A 14886-nucleotide genomic window follows, 5' to 3' on the forward strand; every position below is an offset into this window, starting at 1 on the left:
CAGAGTAAGTTTCATCTCTCTAGCTTAGAGGAATGAAGTGTGTTACAATTGACCCCGGTCTCCTTACGTACCGCATCTCACAGCTTTCTGTCTGATGATTGCTGTCACACCCCTCTGTGTGCGGCTGTGTGCATTATTAAAGTTGTTACAGTATTATTTGATCTCCTCTTTGCCTGGACCCTGACGCTGTTAATGACGCTTTGTTATGTGCCACACAGAACATGAGATGTGAGAAGTGGAAATAAATGTGATCCTGTGCTTTAGTAATTGTATTCTGTTTTATGGCAGTCCATGGATGCCAAAGATAAGTTGAAACCTCTGAACAAGATTGAAATTTTATTTATATTTATTTTTAATTTTGTCATACATCTTTTGAACACAATATAAAATTAAATCTCTAGTTGATTGATTTTCTGTATTGGCTATCTTTGGCTTCAAAAGATGTACAGCAATACAACAGTACTACAACTACTAACATTATTTTCTGTTTGGTGAAAACTGGCTCCGGTCCGGCCCGTGTGGTTTCAGAATGACACAACCTCCTGATGGATCACAAAGCAGGCTGATCAGCTCTCTTTATCTGTGGGGCTATTGATGATTTGGCCTTTTCTCACCGTCTTGATTTACAATCCAGATGAGTGTTTCGGTTGATGAAGTGCAGTGAATCTGTGGTCGGATGGGCTGAGGTGTGAAACGATTTTACCCTCAAGGCCATTCATCTGCAAACAAACACAGGAAATCAATTCAACAGTACAGGAAACAGGATGAATTGGAGTTTTAAGACAGTTGGCTGCCTTCCTAATCTCCGCCAAGACAACAAATACCCTTAGTTTTTAATGGTAAGATGACTTGTTTGTCCAGCACATCCCAAAGATGCTCGATTGGACTGAGATCTGCCTTAATTTGGAGGCCAAGTCAACACCTTGAACTCGTCGTCGTGTTTCTCAAACCATTCCTGAACCATGTTTGCTATGTAGCAGGGCGCATTAGCCAGCTGAAAGAGGCCACTGCCATTAGGAATACCATCTCCATCAAGGGGTGTACTTGGTCTCAATGTTTAGGTAGGTGGTACGTGTCAAAGTAACATCCACATGAATGGCAGGACCCAAGGTTTCCCCGCAGAGCATTGTCCAAACAACATACTGCCTTTGCCGGCTCGCCTTCTCCCCATAGTGCATCCTGGTGCCATGTCTTCCCCAGGTAAGCGACGCACACGCACCCGGCCATCCACATGATGTAAAAGAAAATGTGATTCCTCAGACCAGGCCACCTTCTTCCATCGCTCTGTGGTCCAGTTCTTGATGCTCACATGCTCATTGTAGGTGCTTTCGGCAGTGGACAGGGGTCAGCATGGACACCCTGACCGGTCTGCAACAGACTGCGATGCTCTGTGTGTTCTGACACCTTTCTATCAGAACCAGCATTCAATTTTTCAGCAGTTTGAGCTACAGTAGCTCTTCTGTTGGATCGGACCACATGGGCCAGCCTTCACTCCCCATGTGCATCAATGCTGTGACTGAATTCTTAGGATTTGTAAAAGTAAAGCTATTTCACCTGAAAAATGCTTTGTGGATTGCCTGGTTGACACTGACTGCAGACAAGATGAATTGTAAAGTACACCACATTTAAGCGCTAATAATAATAAAAAGACACTTTGTTAAGTTCTTTTATTAAGGATTTTCTTCTGTACAAGAGTGAGGAGTTTCTGTTCCACATGTTAGCTGGTCAGCAGCTTTGTACAACCGTCTGTACAACAGGAGGTCAAACATTACAGAGGACGAAATGTGTTCATTAAACTGGTGGCTTTTGTAGAAGGCAGGTCAGTAGGTGAGCCATGGATTGATTGACACACACACACACACACGCTCGATCACACACAGCCCTCCAAACTATTTACAACAACATGGCTGACTGGCCCTTGCGACAGAGAAGAGACAAACCAGCTCAAACACAATTCAAATAGTTGCCACATAAGAAAAGTCTTAAAATAACAAGAAAAATAAACGTAAAAACATCCATAAAAGACCTGTTGAAGGCCCATCTGGAGTTAGTGTATGTACAGTCACATTTAAAACAAAGCCTCTCTGATATTAAATCATACAGTGCTGTGACCTTAATAAGGTCAACACCATAAAGCCTACCTGCTCTGCATGCCAAGAGAGCCGACAGTAATGCCAACACTTCGTCTGAAACCTTTGTCCCAGAGCTGACTGTGATTGGTGGCAACACAGATGGTGTTACAAAAACAGGAGAACATATAAATATGCTTCATAAAATCATGACTTAACACTTTGCCATTCACCTGTTAAATGTAATCACATCTTTGTAAACTGAGACCAGGGCATCGGGTGAAATGTCCGACCTTAAATAACTGACTATAAACTCATGTAGAGAAACATCTTCAAGGCAGGTCAAATCATATTTGTCTTAAAGGGGGGTGTTATACTAATTGAACAAGCTACAACAGCTAACTAGCATTTCTTTAAAGGAGGGGTATTATGCTAATTTCAAGCTTCATATTTCTCTCTGTGATACCTTGGAGTAGCTTAGCATAATTTACAAAAATCCTCACTTTGCTCACACTGGTGCTCTGTGCAGGCCCTCATACAGCTGGAATCAACTCTGCCCCTACAAGCCCGCTTTCTTCTGATTGGCCAGCTCTCTGAAGCCTGCTGAGGTCACAAAGTGCAGCGTGTAGAAAAACTGTGTGAAACCTGGTGTTCGCAGCAGCCTGCAGACTGAGACTTTTAGCAGGGGATTACTCCAACATACTTTTACCTACAGATTTGAAACTTAACCCACGTTAAGTCTGGTGGTCCAACATTGTAACATTATATATATGTCTTAAAATGTGAAACAGCATAATACCCTCTCTTTAAAAACAAATAATGCATGGTGCAATAATTTGTTGACTTTATTTCAGTGGCGCAGCTGTTTATTTTCCCTGAATTTGTTTTACATTACAATTTAATTTCAAGCTCATAAGTTTGAATTCACACTTTTGCTTTAGTCAGCATCAATAGATTTTTCATCTACTTATTTATTACATTTTTCAGTTTAATCTAGTTCCTTTTGCAATGCAATTCATAAATATATTACCTGAAATATTTCCTGGAATCAATCACTGTTATTGGGATGAACTACTGCTATCAAAGTTGTTTGCCAGAAGGGGAAAATGCTGATGTGAAAACTTTCAGGGGCGGCTACTTTCTCCAAAAACATTTGAAGATTTTAGCCTCAGGTAACCGTTTTAAAGAGCAGAATTTTATGTCAGTTTGCACTTGGGCTCAGACCAACGTCATCTTCACCTTAAAAGTGCAAATCAGCTGAACTCAAACCCTGTAATGTGAGGGTAAAATCCTATTACAAAGAAAACAAGTATCAGAACAGCTTAAGTTAGCGAAAATTGTGTTGGATAGATACCAGCTATCTCTCTGTTCCCGCTGCCTGATTCTTAGTAACCGTGTCAGAGAGAGTTTTAAAGTGATTTCAAGACAATTTATTTATTTTCCAAGAACTTTTAAGGCCATTTTCTTTTCCATTCAACCAGGTTTTAGGGACCTTGTAGGACCTTCAGCACTGCTTGACCCAACCTGACATGCCATACTAAACTAGTGTGGTCCCGTGTGTTGTGCAGTGTCATTAATTAAAAATAATAATGTAAATAAATAAACCATCAACATAAAAAAATGGTCAGTATAAGAAAAAAACAGTTCAAGCTTACAGTACGTAGTGTGAGGAGTTTGTTAATGTGTTTATGAGGTTTGTCTTACATGTTAGTTTGTAACAATAAACGGTAAATACAAACGTGTGTTAGCTCGTTTTTATGTACAACCTGCAGGTTTTTAGTTGTATTAATACCTCTCTGAAGCCTGTGACCAGCCCGCTGTATGGCCCGCTCAGATACAGTGACTATGCTCACTTTTCACATTTGCTTGTAATGTTTGAGTAGTGTAAACCCAGGAGTATAAAAATGACTCATAACTGATAGGGACACAAATAAATATGCAAGGAATGAAACAAAAATGGAATATGCCACAGAAAAATACAGAAATAGTAATGTGTGGAAATGAATCCCCTTATTAATGCCTTCCTGACACACAGTACAGCTGTACTCTTCAGCTTTATACTGCAGAGTTCCTCTGTTTCACCACTAGGTGGCAGCAACAGTTCAGGTAGAGGGGGAAGAGGCAAGAAGGCAGCGGCTGCATGTAAACGACAACACAGGGGAAATAAAAGGGCCCCTCTGAAAGACATTAAAGCACAGAACAGAAAGATGACTCACAGGTGCAGCAGCACACAGGAGTGAATGCTGTGTGTGAATGTGAATGCTGTGAACCTCCCAAGTCAACGTTTTTCCCTAAATTATGTCTATTGTGGTAACAGTCACTTCTCAAACCATGTAAAAAAAATAAAAGTCAAAGTGTGCGTTTTTGTGTCTTTTTGTTGGCCTAAATTTTGGTTACTGGCCGGTTTGGTAAACACAGCTTGCTGTGTGCAGTTCAGGGACATCACATGATGAGATTTCTCTGGATTAAAGTCCGAACTACTGTTTTTGGCTGAGCGCCGGGGTCAGCCCTACACATGGGTCTGTACGTGACTGACTGACTGACTGAGTGACGGTACTTTGCTGCAGAGAGAGAGAGACTTGTGACATCGTAATGGCGGATCATGGAGCATATTGGACCTCCACTGACGCGACTCTCTGTCTATACGGCTCTGGATACTTTGTTCGGGGAGTAGGCGGGGCTGCAGCTACGTAGGCAGCGCGCACCTGCTTTCAAACACGTTGTCATCGGCCTCATAAGGACAGTCCATGTAACACATTGCCCACAAAAGCGAACATTGACCCGATGCGGTCAGCCAGAAACTAGGTTTTGACCTAGTCTTGTTATAGTAGTTTCAGTTGCCAAGTGCAGCTATTGAGTGAACTAATGCAAATGAAGAGTCAATGTGTGTTAATGTGCATGTACAAATAACAGTTTCACAGTCTAGTGGTCCTCCGGGTTCTGGCACTGAGTTATCTGAGCTAAGCAGCAACCACAATATCTGACTGTTGGAGCTAATGTGGAACCTGTTATATCGTCTGTATTAAAAAAATACAGTTTTAATTCTACTTATTGGCAAATTTAAAAACAACTGTAAGATTAAGGCGGTATGAGCGGTAAAGAGCGGTACGTTTAGGATACATGGGTTCCATTGACATGTGTCACACTGATACATGAAAGTTATTGGTTGCTTCTTGCTGTCACAACTCTGACAAAATTTTGATTTTCTGGGAAAGTAAACTGAAAAAAATCTTGTTAAAAAGTGTGAAATCTTGTTTTCCCTCAGGGTACAGATCTGAGCGTGTGCAGGGATCAGTTGTTCACAGATATGATCAGGCGGATGTGTAAGATGGTTCCGATTATTGACTGCAGAGGAAAGTCTGCAGCAGCAGTGGATTGTGGTCTCCTGTTTGTTTTCTGCTTATTGACTTCTGGGTATTTGTGCGCTGTAATCTGTCTCACTTCTCCCTGCTTACACTTGCTTCATAATTTCGTCTTTGTTTACAGCAGAGAAGCTGTGCGAGAACACAGAGAACTGTGTTTTGTTTACACGAGCCTCGCCGGTGAAAACGTGACGAGCTGTAACACAGAATGTACCGGAGTTCTGTTCTCTCAGCACGACAATCGTTGTTCCTGAAAGTGGCCTCGGGATGTTGTTTTGTTGCGGTGGATGATGCACAAAGCTGAAATAGGACACGATATCAAAACAACACATTAAAAACTGGGGGTAGAATACATGAGCAGTGGAAAGGTACAAAATCAATGATGTGTTTTTTTGCTATGGACTGCGTCCTGTTCTGAAGGCTTCATTATTATTAGAATCAAATTGGAGGCTTGCACATTGAAAAATGGGCTTACAAGTATACTTCCAGAAATGTTGACCCAACCACTTTCTCCTGCAGGGTCCAATCAATGAAAGAATCTGATGGATTTTGGATTTTTCGGCTTTGCACTGTGCATGTATGGTCCACTGAAACTAAAAGACACTCTTCCTCTTTGCTTCTTCTCTTTTAACACATTCCACGTCACATTTCCGAGGCGTCGGCGTCGGCGTCGACTCTTCACCTCGCCCAGCTCAAGTTCAGCTCTGGAGACTTAAGTTTTGGGTTTGAGGTTTAGTTCAGTTCTCATCCTCTTAAGAGACTGGCTTTAGTCCACTGCAGTCTAACCTTCTTTAAATCCAGCTGTGGTTTTTAGGACTTCTGCTCTGAGGTGGCGGCAGGCGTGGCCAGACTCTCCGGCTTCACTATCTGGTAGGTGATCAAGTACTCTGGGTAAGCCTGTGGACAAAGAACACATCACATTAAATAAAAAATAATTATTAATGTTTTCTAGTGCTGAACTCATATGTGCATATATATTTATCAGGAAGAAAACTAGTAACAATAATGATATATACTATCTATCACCGAATGAGGTAACACAATGTTGATGGCCCACTGATGAAAGCCTTTGCATTTGCAGTACAAAGTAATATTATGGACTGGGCATCTGTGGCGACTTTCGCTGAAAGAAATCACAATCGGCGCCCAGTTAGTGACGCGTTTTCCATCAGCCAGCAGTGGTTGGTCTGCCAGAGAGGGTAGGCGGAGCTAAGCGGCTGCTTTTCCGGCCTCTGCAAGTGTTGCGAGTAAACAGTAATCTACTATGGCTGAACAAACAAAGAAAAGATCGATGACTACAGATACAACTTCAAAAATAAGTGAAAATCCAAAGAAAAAGAAACAAATTCGACGCTCAGATGAAGGCAAACAGTCTAAAAAGGAAAACGACCATCAGCGAGGAAAATCAAGAGTTACAACCGGAGCCAAACGTGGACGTCACACATGAGACACTGTCTGGATATCTGGGAAGAGTGCTCCCACAATCGGTGCCGCCAAAGAGAACAAAACTCGAGATTATAACTTTAATAATAACTATAAACTAACTAATAACTAAAGTTTCTGATTGTGAAAGGCTATTTTCTGAAACTATTACAAACAAAATGTAAATTATGTAAATATATATATATATAAAGCAAAAACAGATTTACTAATGACAACTGGCACAATTGTACTTATATAAATGATTGTGTTTGACGCACATTAACATTGTGTGTGTGTACTGACCTGCTCCCCTCTGTAGATGACGTACTCTGCGTACGCCAGCCCGTTGACGCTGGGTCGTCCTATGACAGAGTGGTGTCCAGGGGGGGCGTGGGCCATCTTCATGGCACTGAACTGAAGGAACGACTTACCCAGCGTCACTCTGCAGAACAGCATCTGCCTGAAATGCAAACACAAAATGACTCAACCATAAATGGATATTTATTTTAATGTGGCTCCTCTACGTTCCCCTGAACAATACACTGTCTGGACTGAACATACACATACACTACATGAGGAAAGCCAGAGCAGACTATCTGCTGTAGGTGCACAGGTTTTCTAAAGGACAAGGGGCACTCCTGAGAACCTTCCATGACTCTGAAACATCTTCCAAGGAGTGGTCTACTGGGACACCAGCATCTTGACAGCTGACAGAAACAGAATTAACAGCCTGGTTAAGAAGGCCAGGAATGTCCTGGGATTCCCCCTCGACCCAGTGAAGATGGTGGGAGAAAGGAGAATGATGGCTACGTTATCATCCCTGATGGAGAACATCATCATCCCATCCATTGCAGGACACTCTGACAGCACAGGGCAGCTCCTTTGGTGACAGGCTGCTTCGCCTGAAGTGTGTGAGGAGGAGATGCTGCAGCTCTTTCCTCCCTGCTGCTGTCGGACTCTACAGTCAACGCTGCACCCAATAGATAACGCATAACAAGACTGACATTATCAATATTTCTAATTAGCAATAGGGTGAATTCTACTCCTGAGTCTGTTTTTTCTGCGAAGCTGCTGTAACACTGGATATTTCCTGCTGTGTGACTTATAAAGGATTGTCTTTTTCTCCTGCAAACACAACAGCGTATCTACTTAGCTGATAAAAGGCTAATCCCCGTGCTCTGAACCTGTGTCCACACGACATCACTACAGAGGCCCTCAAAGGGCGCAGACTTCTGCAAAGGCCAATAATCCAGTCTTCTATGATATGCAAATCCTCAAATCCAGCTGCTATTTACTGTATGTCTGTATATTTTCCTACAAACTTTAGAACTGAATTTGGTCGATATTTTAGCTTGTTCATGAGTCAGATTTGCTGCCTGTTAAATAATAAATGGGTTCTTCTGTGGTCCATGCTACAAACCTCCACCATGTTTTCACGAGGGGCAGCAGTTGCAGAGATGTATCGATAAATCTGCGGCTTTGGAACACCACCACCAAGCACGTTAAAATAATCAAAATGCTATCCAAGAAAATGTTTGTTCTAAGGTGTTTCACAAACATCCACCGGATGTTTATATATTTATTTATTATTTATTTGTCATGCTTTGGGGGGCAAATGGTCTTTTAGACAACATCTAAGAAGCAACTGGATAGATTTGTGACACATTTGAGTTTTAACTTAACAGTTTGAATGAATAACTTCACCAATTGATTTGTGTGGAATTGACCCTTCGCTAAGTCCTGCCCCCCTTGGTTACTGTTGCTACGCCATTCAAGCTTTTGCATCAGCATGTAAATAGCGTGGCGTTTTCAACTACAACACTGAGAGATGTTTGAAGGGAAATAATAGAGAAGTCGACAGAAAGGACGACAATACGCATTTGAAAGTTACATCCAGAATATAATTTGTCAGCAGAGTGTTTAATAAAAATCGAGGCCAAAGCTCACCAGTCCAAATGCAAGCGTCAGACACCCCACGTGTTGACAATTCATGTTACGAACAATCATAAACAGGAACAACAATGTTCTTGCAGAGCAGTCGATATATTGTTTTACTTTAATCTAATGTTTAGTTATGACTCCCTGTAACTTCCATTATCTAATATGTTTTAGCCCATTGCTAGCAAAACTAAATGATCCCACTTTTTCATTTAGTTTAAAGCGCGTCAGGATATCACTCGCATATCGTGGGCTCGATCCAAACACACAATCTCCTAAGGGCTGTGCCCATATCATCGGTGGTGGTAGAGAAGGCCGGACAGGATCTCAAGCGGAGACCAGCTGACTCTCTTCCACAATTTTTAATCCATGTCCGACATCTCTCCTCTAGAGTTTTTGGCTTTGGAAAATAGAAAAATATGACACCCCCCTCTAAACTTTGAGGACATCTGCTGTCGGACTTGCAGATTCAATATGCACACCGTAACAGCATCTGAAAGCTTGACAGGCCTCCCGTGCCTAGTTATGGTTGCTAACGTGGGATTAAGCAGTGGCCGTTCAAGGGAGGGGCTTAGGGAAGGGTCATTTGGGACAGTTTTTTCCTTCCATGCAGATGAAACAGATGTCATGGAAGAACATTGAATCTAAAAATAATACGACATCTCACCTGTGGCACACGTAGCAGGAGCGGTCTTTGTGGGTGGGACATCCTGTGCCTCCGCCAATCCCATACACGTACTGGTTGCTTTTGGAGGAGTTCTCAGCAAAGTAGATCCCAGCACCGAACATGCCGCCGATGTATGCGTGCCGCTCGTCAAAGCCCTTGTGGATGATGGCGTTGATGAAGGGAGAACCTAGCGGGAGACATTTGAAATAGTGATAAAGGTCACATTTAAATATAGTGTAAAAACAGTAATAGGATCGGCCTTCACACCTCTACTGGGTGGTTTGGGACACTTTCTGTATACAGGTGTCTCATTAATGGGAAGCCTCCGAAAACATCACATTTACTGGAGCCTCCACCTGACAAGTCCCCAAATACAAGTAGCTAACAATATTATTTGAAAGAGTTACAGTAAAAACACAGCGCCTCAGTTGTTGTGTCTTCATTCCCTGTCCTCTGCAATTAGAACACGTCTCCTTTTAAACCTGCCTAAACAGACTTCAGACCCAAACTTCTCCAGACAGCGAATCACAAACAAACAAAGCACCAAAAGCAGAAATAAAGCAGACGGTAGAAAAATCCTGAGACTGTTTAAACAAGTGTTATCCTGGGAAATCCCTGATCTAAGGGACTTTGAACACTGTATGATTGCCGGTGCCAGACGCATCATTTCAGGCATCCCAACAACCAAACGACTTCCTGCGATCTTGTCTGCTCGGTTTAAAGGAGCAGCAGACGGCTGCAGTCCTGAGGGCTGTGTCCTGGCTGTGTCCTGGCTGAACCTTGTGGCTGAAAGTCGACATTGAAGATTAATGAGAGTCGTTCAAACTCACAGTCGGGCTGCAAGAGTGAAAACACTGTAGTACAAAGTGGAGTTAATCTGTGGAGTGCACAGAGTGGTTGAACTTAGAAGCAGAGGTCAAAGTAGCTTTTGAGTTTTGTAAAGAGGAAGTGACTGAAACTACAGACTCTAGATGTTGGAGTTATTAAACAAAAGGTATGAAGTGTATGTTTTGGCAAATACTATAGCGACATGTATGATTCCAGTGAATAGTTTCCAGTGAGAAATATTTTGCCCTCACTTAGAGACTATGTTTCCAGAGGAGGAGAGAGTACTGATAAAGAGCTTTGACACATGAAGCAATTATCATCACCTTAAGTTCAATATTAGCAAGGTCAAATAGCTTGTAGTGGATTACCAGAGGAACAGGAGGCCCCCTGTCCTGGTTCATCCAGTGACAGGAAGTGAAAAGGGTGGATTCTTACAAGTACCTTGGGGTCTAAATCATTAGCATTACGCTGTCACAGCGAAGTTCATCTTTTGGGTATAAAATGTTGTCACTTCATCATTTTAAACCTATTACAAATGTGTGTGAAATGTTGTCATAATTAGCGTATGAATTCTGGTTATGTCCACAAACTTTTTTTGTGAGGTCACAGTGACCTTGACCTTTGACCTCCAAAATCTAGTCAGTTCATCCTTGAGTCCAAGTAGACGTTTGTGCCAAATTTTAAGAAATTCCTTTCAAGTATTCCTGACATAACGTGTTCACAGGAATGGGATGGACGTGAGATGACAGTGACATTGATCTTTGACCTTTGAACACCAAAATCTATTCACATCATTCCTGAATCCAAGAGGACATTTGTGCCAAAAGAAATTTCTTCAAGGCATTCCTGAGATATCGTGTTCACAAGAATGGGCTTTTTTCACAGCGGCACAACAGGTGTTAGTCATAACTCTAACAATGCTTCTGTTGTATTCAGGTGTCTGAGAAAGCCATGACAGGCAATCAGCATGGGGAATACAGCATAGCATAAAGGGAATACAGCCATCATTAATGCTACTATAAACACCTGTGCTTTTCCTCCTGTTGGAGGTAAAAATGTTCGCTGTGAAAAAGGCCTATGGGATGCACATAAGATCACAGTGACCTTGACCTTTGACCACCAAAATCTAATCACATCATTCTTATTTGTTTGTTGCAACTTTTATCATAATTAGAAAAGGAATTCTTGAGTTATAACCAGAAATGTGTTTTGCGAGGTCACAGTGACCTTTGACCTTTGACCACCAACATCTAATCAGTTCATCTTTTGAAGAAATTCCCTCCAGGCGTTCCTAAGATAACATGTTCACAAGAATGGGACAGACCGGCGGACATACGGACAACCCGAAAGCAGAATGCCTCCAGCTACGGCTGTCGTCGGCGCGGAGGCATGACAAAGATAATAAATGACTCGACTGCCTCTTATTTGATATTTAATTTCTCCTTGCTTATCAGGAAGTCGTTCTGCTCCGCCATCTTGTAGGCTCTTATTTCCACTCCAAGGAGCCAAAAGAAATCTCTGAGGAGCTATAAGTGCGGATACACAAGAGCAGCCTTTATGAAAGTCAATATCGGCCAACACGCCCCCACGTTGGATATCAGTTATTGATTCGCTGCTGCAGCTGATGGGACTGATCTAATTCATCACATCAAGTGTTCAGAGGACACCATAATCATATTCTTTGGGCTTGGAGTATTAATAAACATGGGGTGAATAATGTATAAATAATGAGAACACATTATGCCAGTAGAATTGGTTCCTGTGCCTCTAAGCAGGACACAGTGCACATTCTAAATACAGAATGCAGGTTGTTATTCATTTGCACAACTTTGCAGGTAACAGGCTACAGAAAGGAAACACAGCTGCTCTGATAACTGTGCGCCTTTTATTGGTATCAGTAAAGCGCAGGTGTGCAGACACAGACCCTTTGAAAAAGTGTCTACAGTCGTTAAAGGTATTTGACCCTTCAGAGGAAAGGACGTCTCGTCTCTCTGAAAACACGTTCGTTGTTTCTTCTCTTCTTGCATGGCTTCCTTTCCTGCTGTAGTTGGATATATCCGCAAGGGTGAGGAGGCTGAAGACAGGACTGTGGTGGGGCACTTTGTCACATGGCGTGAGCAGAACCATCTCCAGCTCAACGTGACAAAGACAAAGGAACTGATTGTGGATCTGAGGAGGGCAAAGGCACGGGGATGCCTGTTTCCATCCAGGAGGGTCAGCACTTGCGGCTGTGCTTAAACAGTAAACTGGACTGGGCAAAGAACACTGAAGCCGTCAACAAGAAGGGCCTGAGCCGCCTCTACTTCCTCAGGGGGCTGAGGTCCTTTGACATCTGCAGGACGATGCTGAGGATGTTCTATGAGTCTGTTGTCGCTAGTGCTATCCTGTTTGCTGTTGTGTGCTGACGCCAACAGACTGAACAAACTGATCCGCAAGGCCAGTGACGTTGTCGGGGTGGAGCTGGACTCTCTTGATGGCAGTGTGCGAGAGGAGGATGGTGTCCAAGTTACGTGTCATCCTGGACAGTTTCTCCCACGTACTCCATGATGTGCTGGTTAGCCACAGGAACACGTTCAGTGAAAGACTCATTCCCCCAAGATGCACCACAGCAACCCCTACTTATGACCAGGAATCGCAACTACCATTGGCTAACTTTGAGACTCATCTTTGCTGTCGTCGCAGCTGATGCAGATTGAAAAATAGATGCTGCCGTGACGCTTACGTGTTTACGTTCATCTGATGCTACAGTGTCGGTGAAGATTCCCAGTAAGATACAGGTGAAAGAAACTTTGTTTAATCAAACAGACTTGGGATCCATTGTCATCTTCCACAGATCAATCTTGAATGATTGCAATATTTTGCATGTCTGAAGGGTTGTGTTTTTGGTTCTCCAACCATATTTTCCCCCAGAACAAAGCACCAAGAGAAAACTTCTGACTAACTATAATAATACATGATTTTACCATGAAAGAGCATTCGCTCGTTGTGATGGTTGTGATTCTCGTCTGCAATCTCCTTCTGTCTGTGTGCGTATCTCTCCCGTAGCTTCTTATTCACCACCTTCTGAATCTGCAGAGTCAGAGGGAGGAGAGGAGGAACAGAGGAACAGAGGGAGGGATGAGGAGTGAAAACAGTTAGCAAAAGTTTGCCGTGGATTAAAAATTCAATATTGCATGTTGCAAAAGCCAGGCAAGACAACAATTTAGTAATTGACCACGTTTCAATTCCTTTTTTTTGGCCATAAAGATCCGTATGTGTGTGTTGAGTACACACCTTAATGATGTTATAGCGGCTGAAGACTCCTCCTGCGTTGCCTCCATCACGGTGTTCTCTGATAGTGCTCTGTAACTGAGGAGGAACCAAACAGACAGGAGACGATCAAAATCACAAAACTGTTTTAAAGACTTAACATCACAGCCTTTATGAAGTGAGGATTCATTTCAGAACTGCTGTGTTAGACTGTATCTGTTTATTTAGGTATACTTAATAAACGTAGAACTGAGTGGCCCTGTTTACACCTGGTATTAACAAGCGTCCTGGGTGATCCATCAACATGTGGAACGCCAAGTACAGCTGCTGACACCAGATGTTAGGATGCATCTTCACATGCGTCTCCAGTGACTTGTGAACAGACTTCCCAGCTCTATATGCAAATAAATATGGAGCCTGCATCGTCTTTGGCGTACAAAACATCAAGTGATAAAAGGATCTGTGTCGTGTCGTACAGAGAGAGAAAGAGAGAAAGAGAGAGAGAGAGAGAGAGTGCTCATGTGGACAGGCGAGAGAAAGTGAGCAGATTATGAAAATGGAAAGATATGTTAACGTGATATAAAAACGTCAATGTTTCTCCACAGTTTTGTGCTTTATCAGTGAAGTGTGTGATCTTCCCGGCAGACTGTAGTCAATTTTAACAGTGACAGACAGATCTGTCTTATCTATGCTTGTCTCCTCTCTGGAAAATGTTTATCGTCACTGTGCTGCATCAAAAGAAAATATGCCCCGCTGATAGTGGGTGCATCTTTTTCCCTCATCCTTGGAGGGGATCGTCTCTTACTGAAACAATACAGTTGTCCTGAACGCTCTTTCACAGCCCACTGGAATGCATAAACTTCATTTTCACATGCTTGGAGAGACGTGAGACATAATAAAACACAAAGACTTTCATGAGACACAGCGGAGAAGTATTTTATCAGGCAAGTGGTCTGTCCCTTAACATCACTGTTGCCCTGGATACAAAGAACAAGGGGGCCCGTACATGTGGCCCAGGACACATTAGCTTACAGAAAGTAGCCATATGCATCCAAAACACCTCAGAATGTGGATTGATTGGATCTCAATGTGTTCTCAATGCATCCAGGGTGCCTTCACAACTGTACTCACAGCTGTCCACTTGAATCAGTCTGGACGCGTGTAAATCAGGCATGTGCTTTTCAAGTAGAAGTACAGCATGGCAAACAAACACAAACAAGATGGCTGACTGCTGTCCTTTAAAAATAGCAGGTTGAGCTTAACACATACAAACGTCCTCATGCACACTTAGAAAGCAATAAAATCTTTAAGCACCACCACCCTAGTCGTCCTCTGATCCTGTCCTTTTCAC

At 42.6% G+C, this 14886-nt stretch overlaps 1 protein-coding gene across 1 annotated transcript in view; it reads right to left on the reverse strand.

The window, feature by feature from the left end:
• Positions 1-1658: 1658 nt before the first annotated feature.
• LOC138601865 (poly [ADP-ribose] polymerase tankyrase-1-like) overlaps positions 1659-14886 on the reverse strand; it is a 115204-nt gene continuing 101976 nt past the window's right edge. Inside the window, exons 25-29 of the mRNA XM_069673140.1 lie at positions 13560-13634; positions 13250-13355; positions 9459-9645; positions 7157-7313; positions 1659-6328 (exon numbers count right to left, since the gene is read on the reverse strand). Of these exons, the coding sequence (XP_069529241.1) occupies positions 6242-6328; positions 7157-7313; positions 9459-9645; positions 13250-13355; positions 13560-13634 (612 nt within the window). The 3' untranslated portion in view covers positions 1659-6241. The remainder of the gene's footprint in view (positions 6329-7156; positions 7314-9458; positions 9646-13249; positions 13356-13559; positions 13635-14886) is intronic.

This window comes from Semicossyphus pulcher, unplaced genomic scaffold (assembly GCF_022749685.1).
Source record: "Semicossyphus pulcher isolate SPU_LCO1_2020_fin unplaced genomic scaffold, fSemPul1.0.p SCAF_22, whole genome shotgun sequence".
In the NCBI taxonomy this organism is placed as follows: domain Eukaryota; kingdom Metazoa; phylum Chordata; class Actinopteri; order Labriformes; family Labridae; genus Semicossyphus; species Semicossyphus pulcher.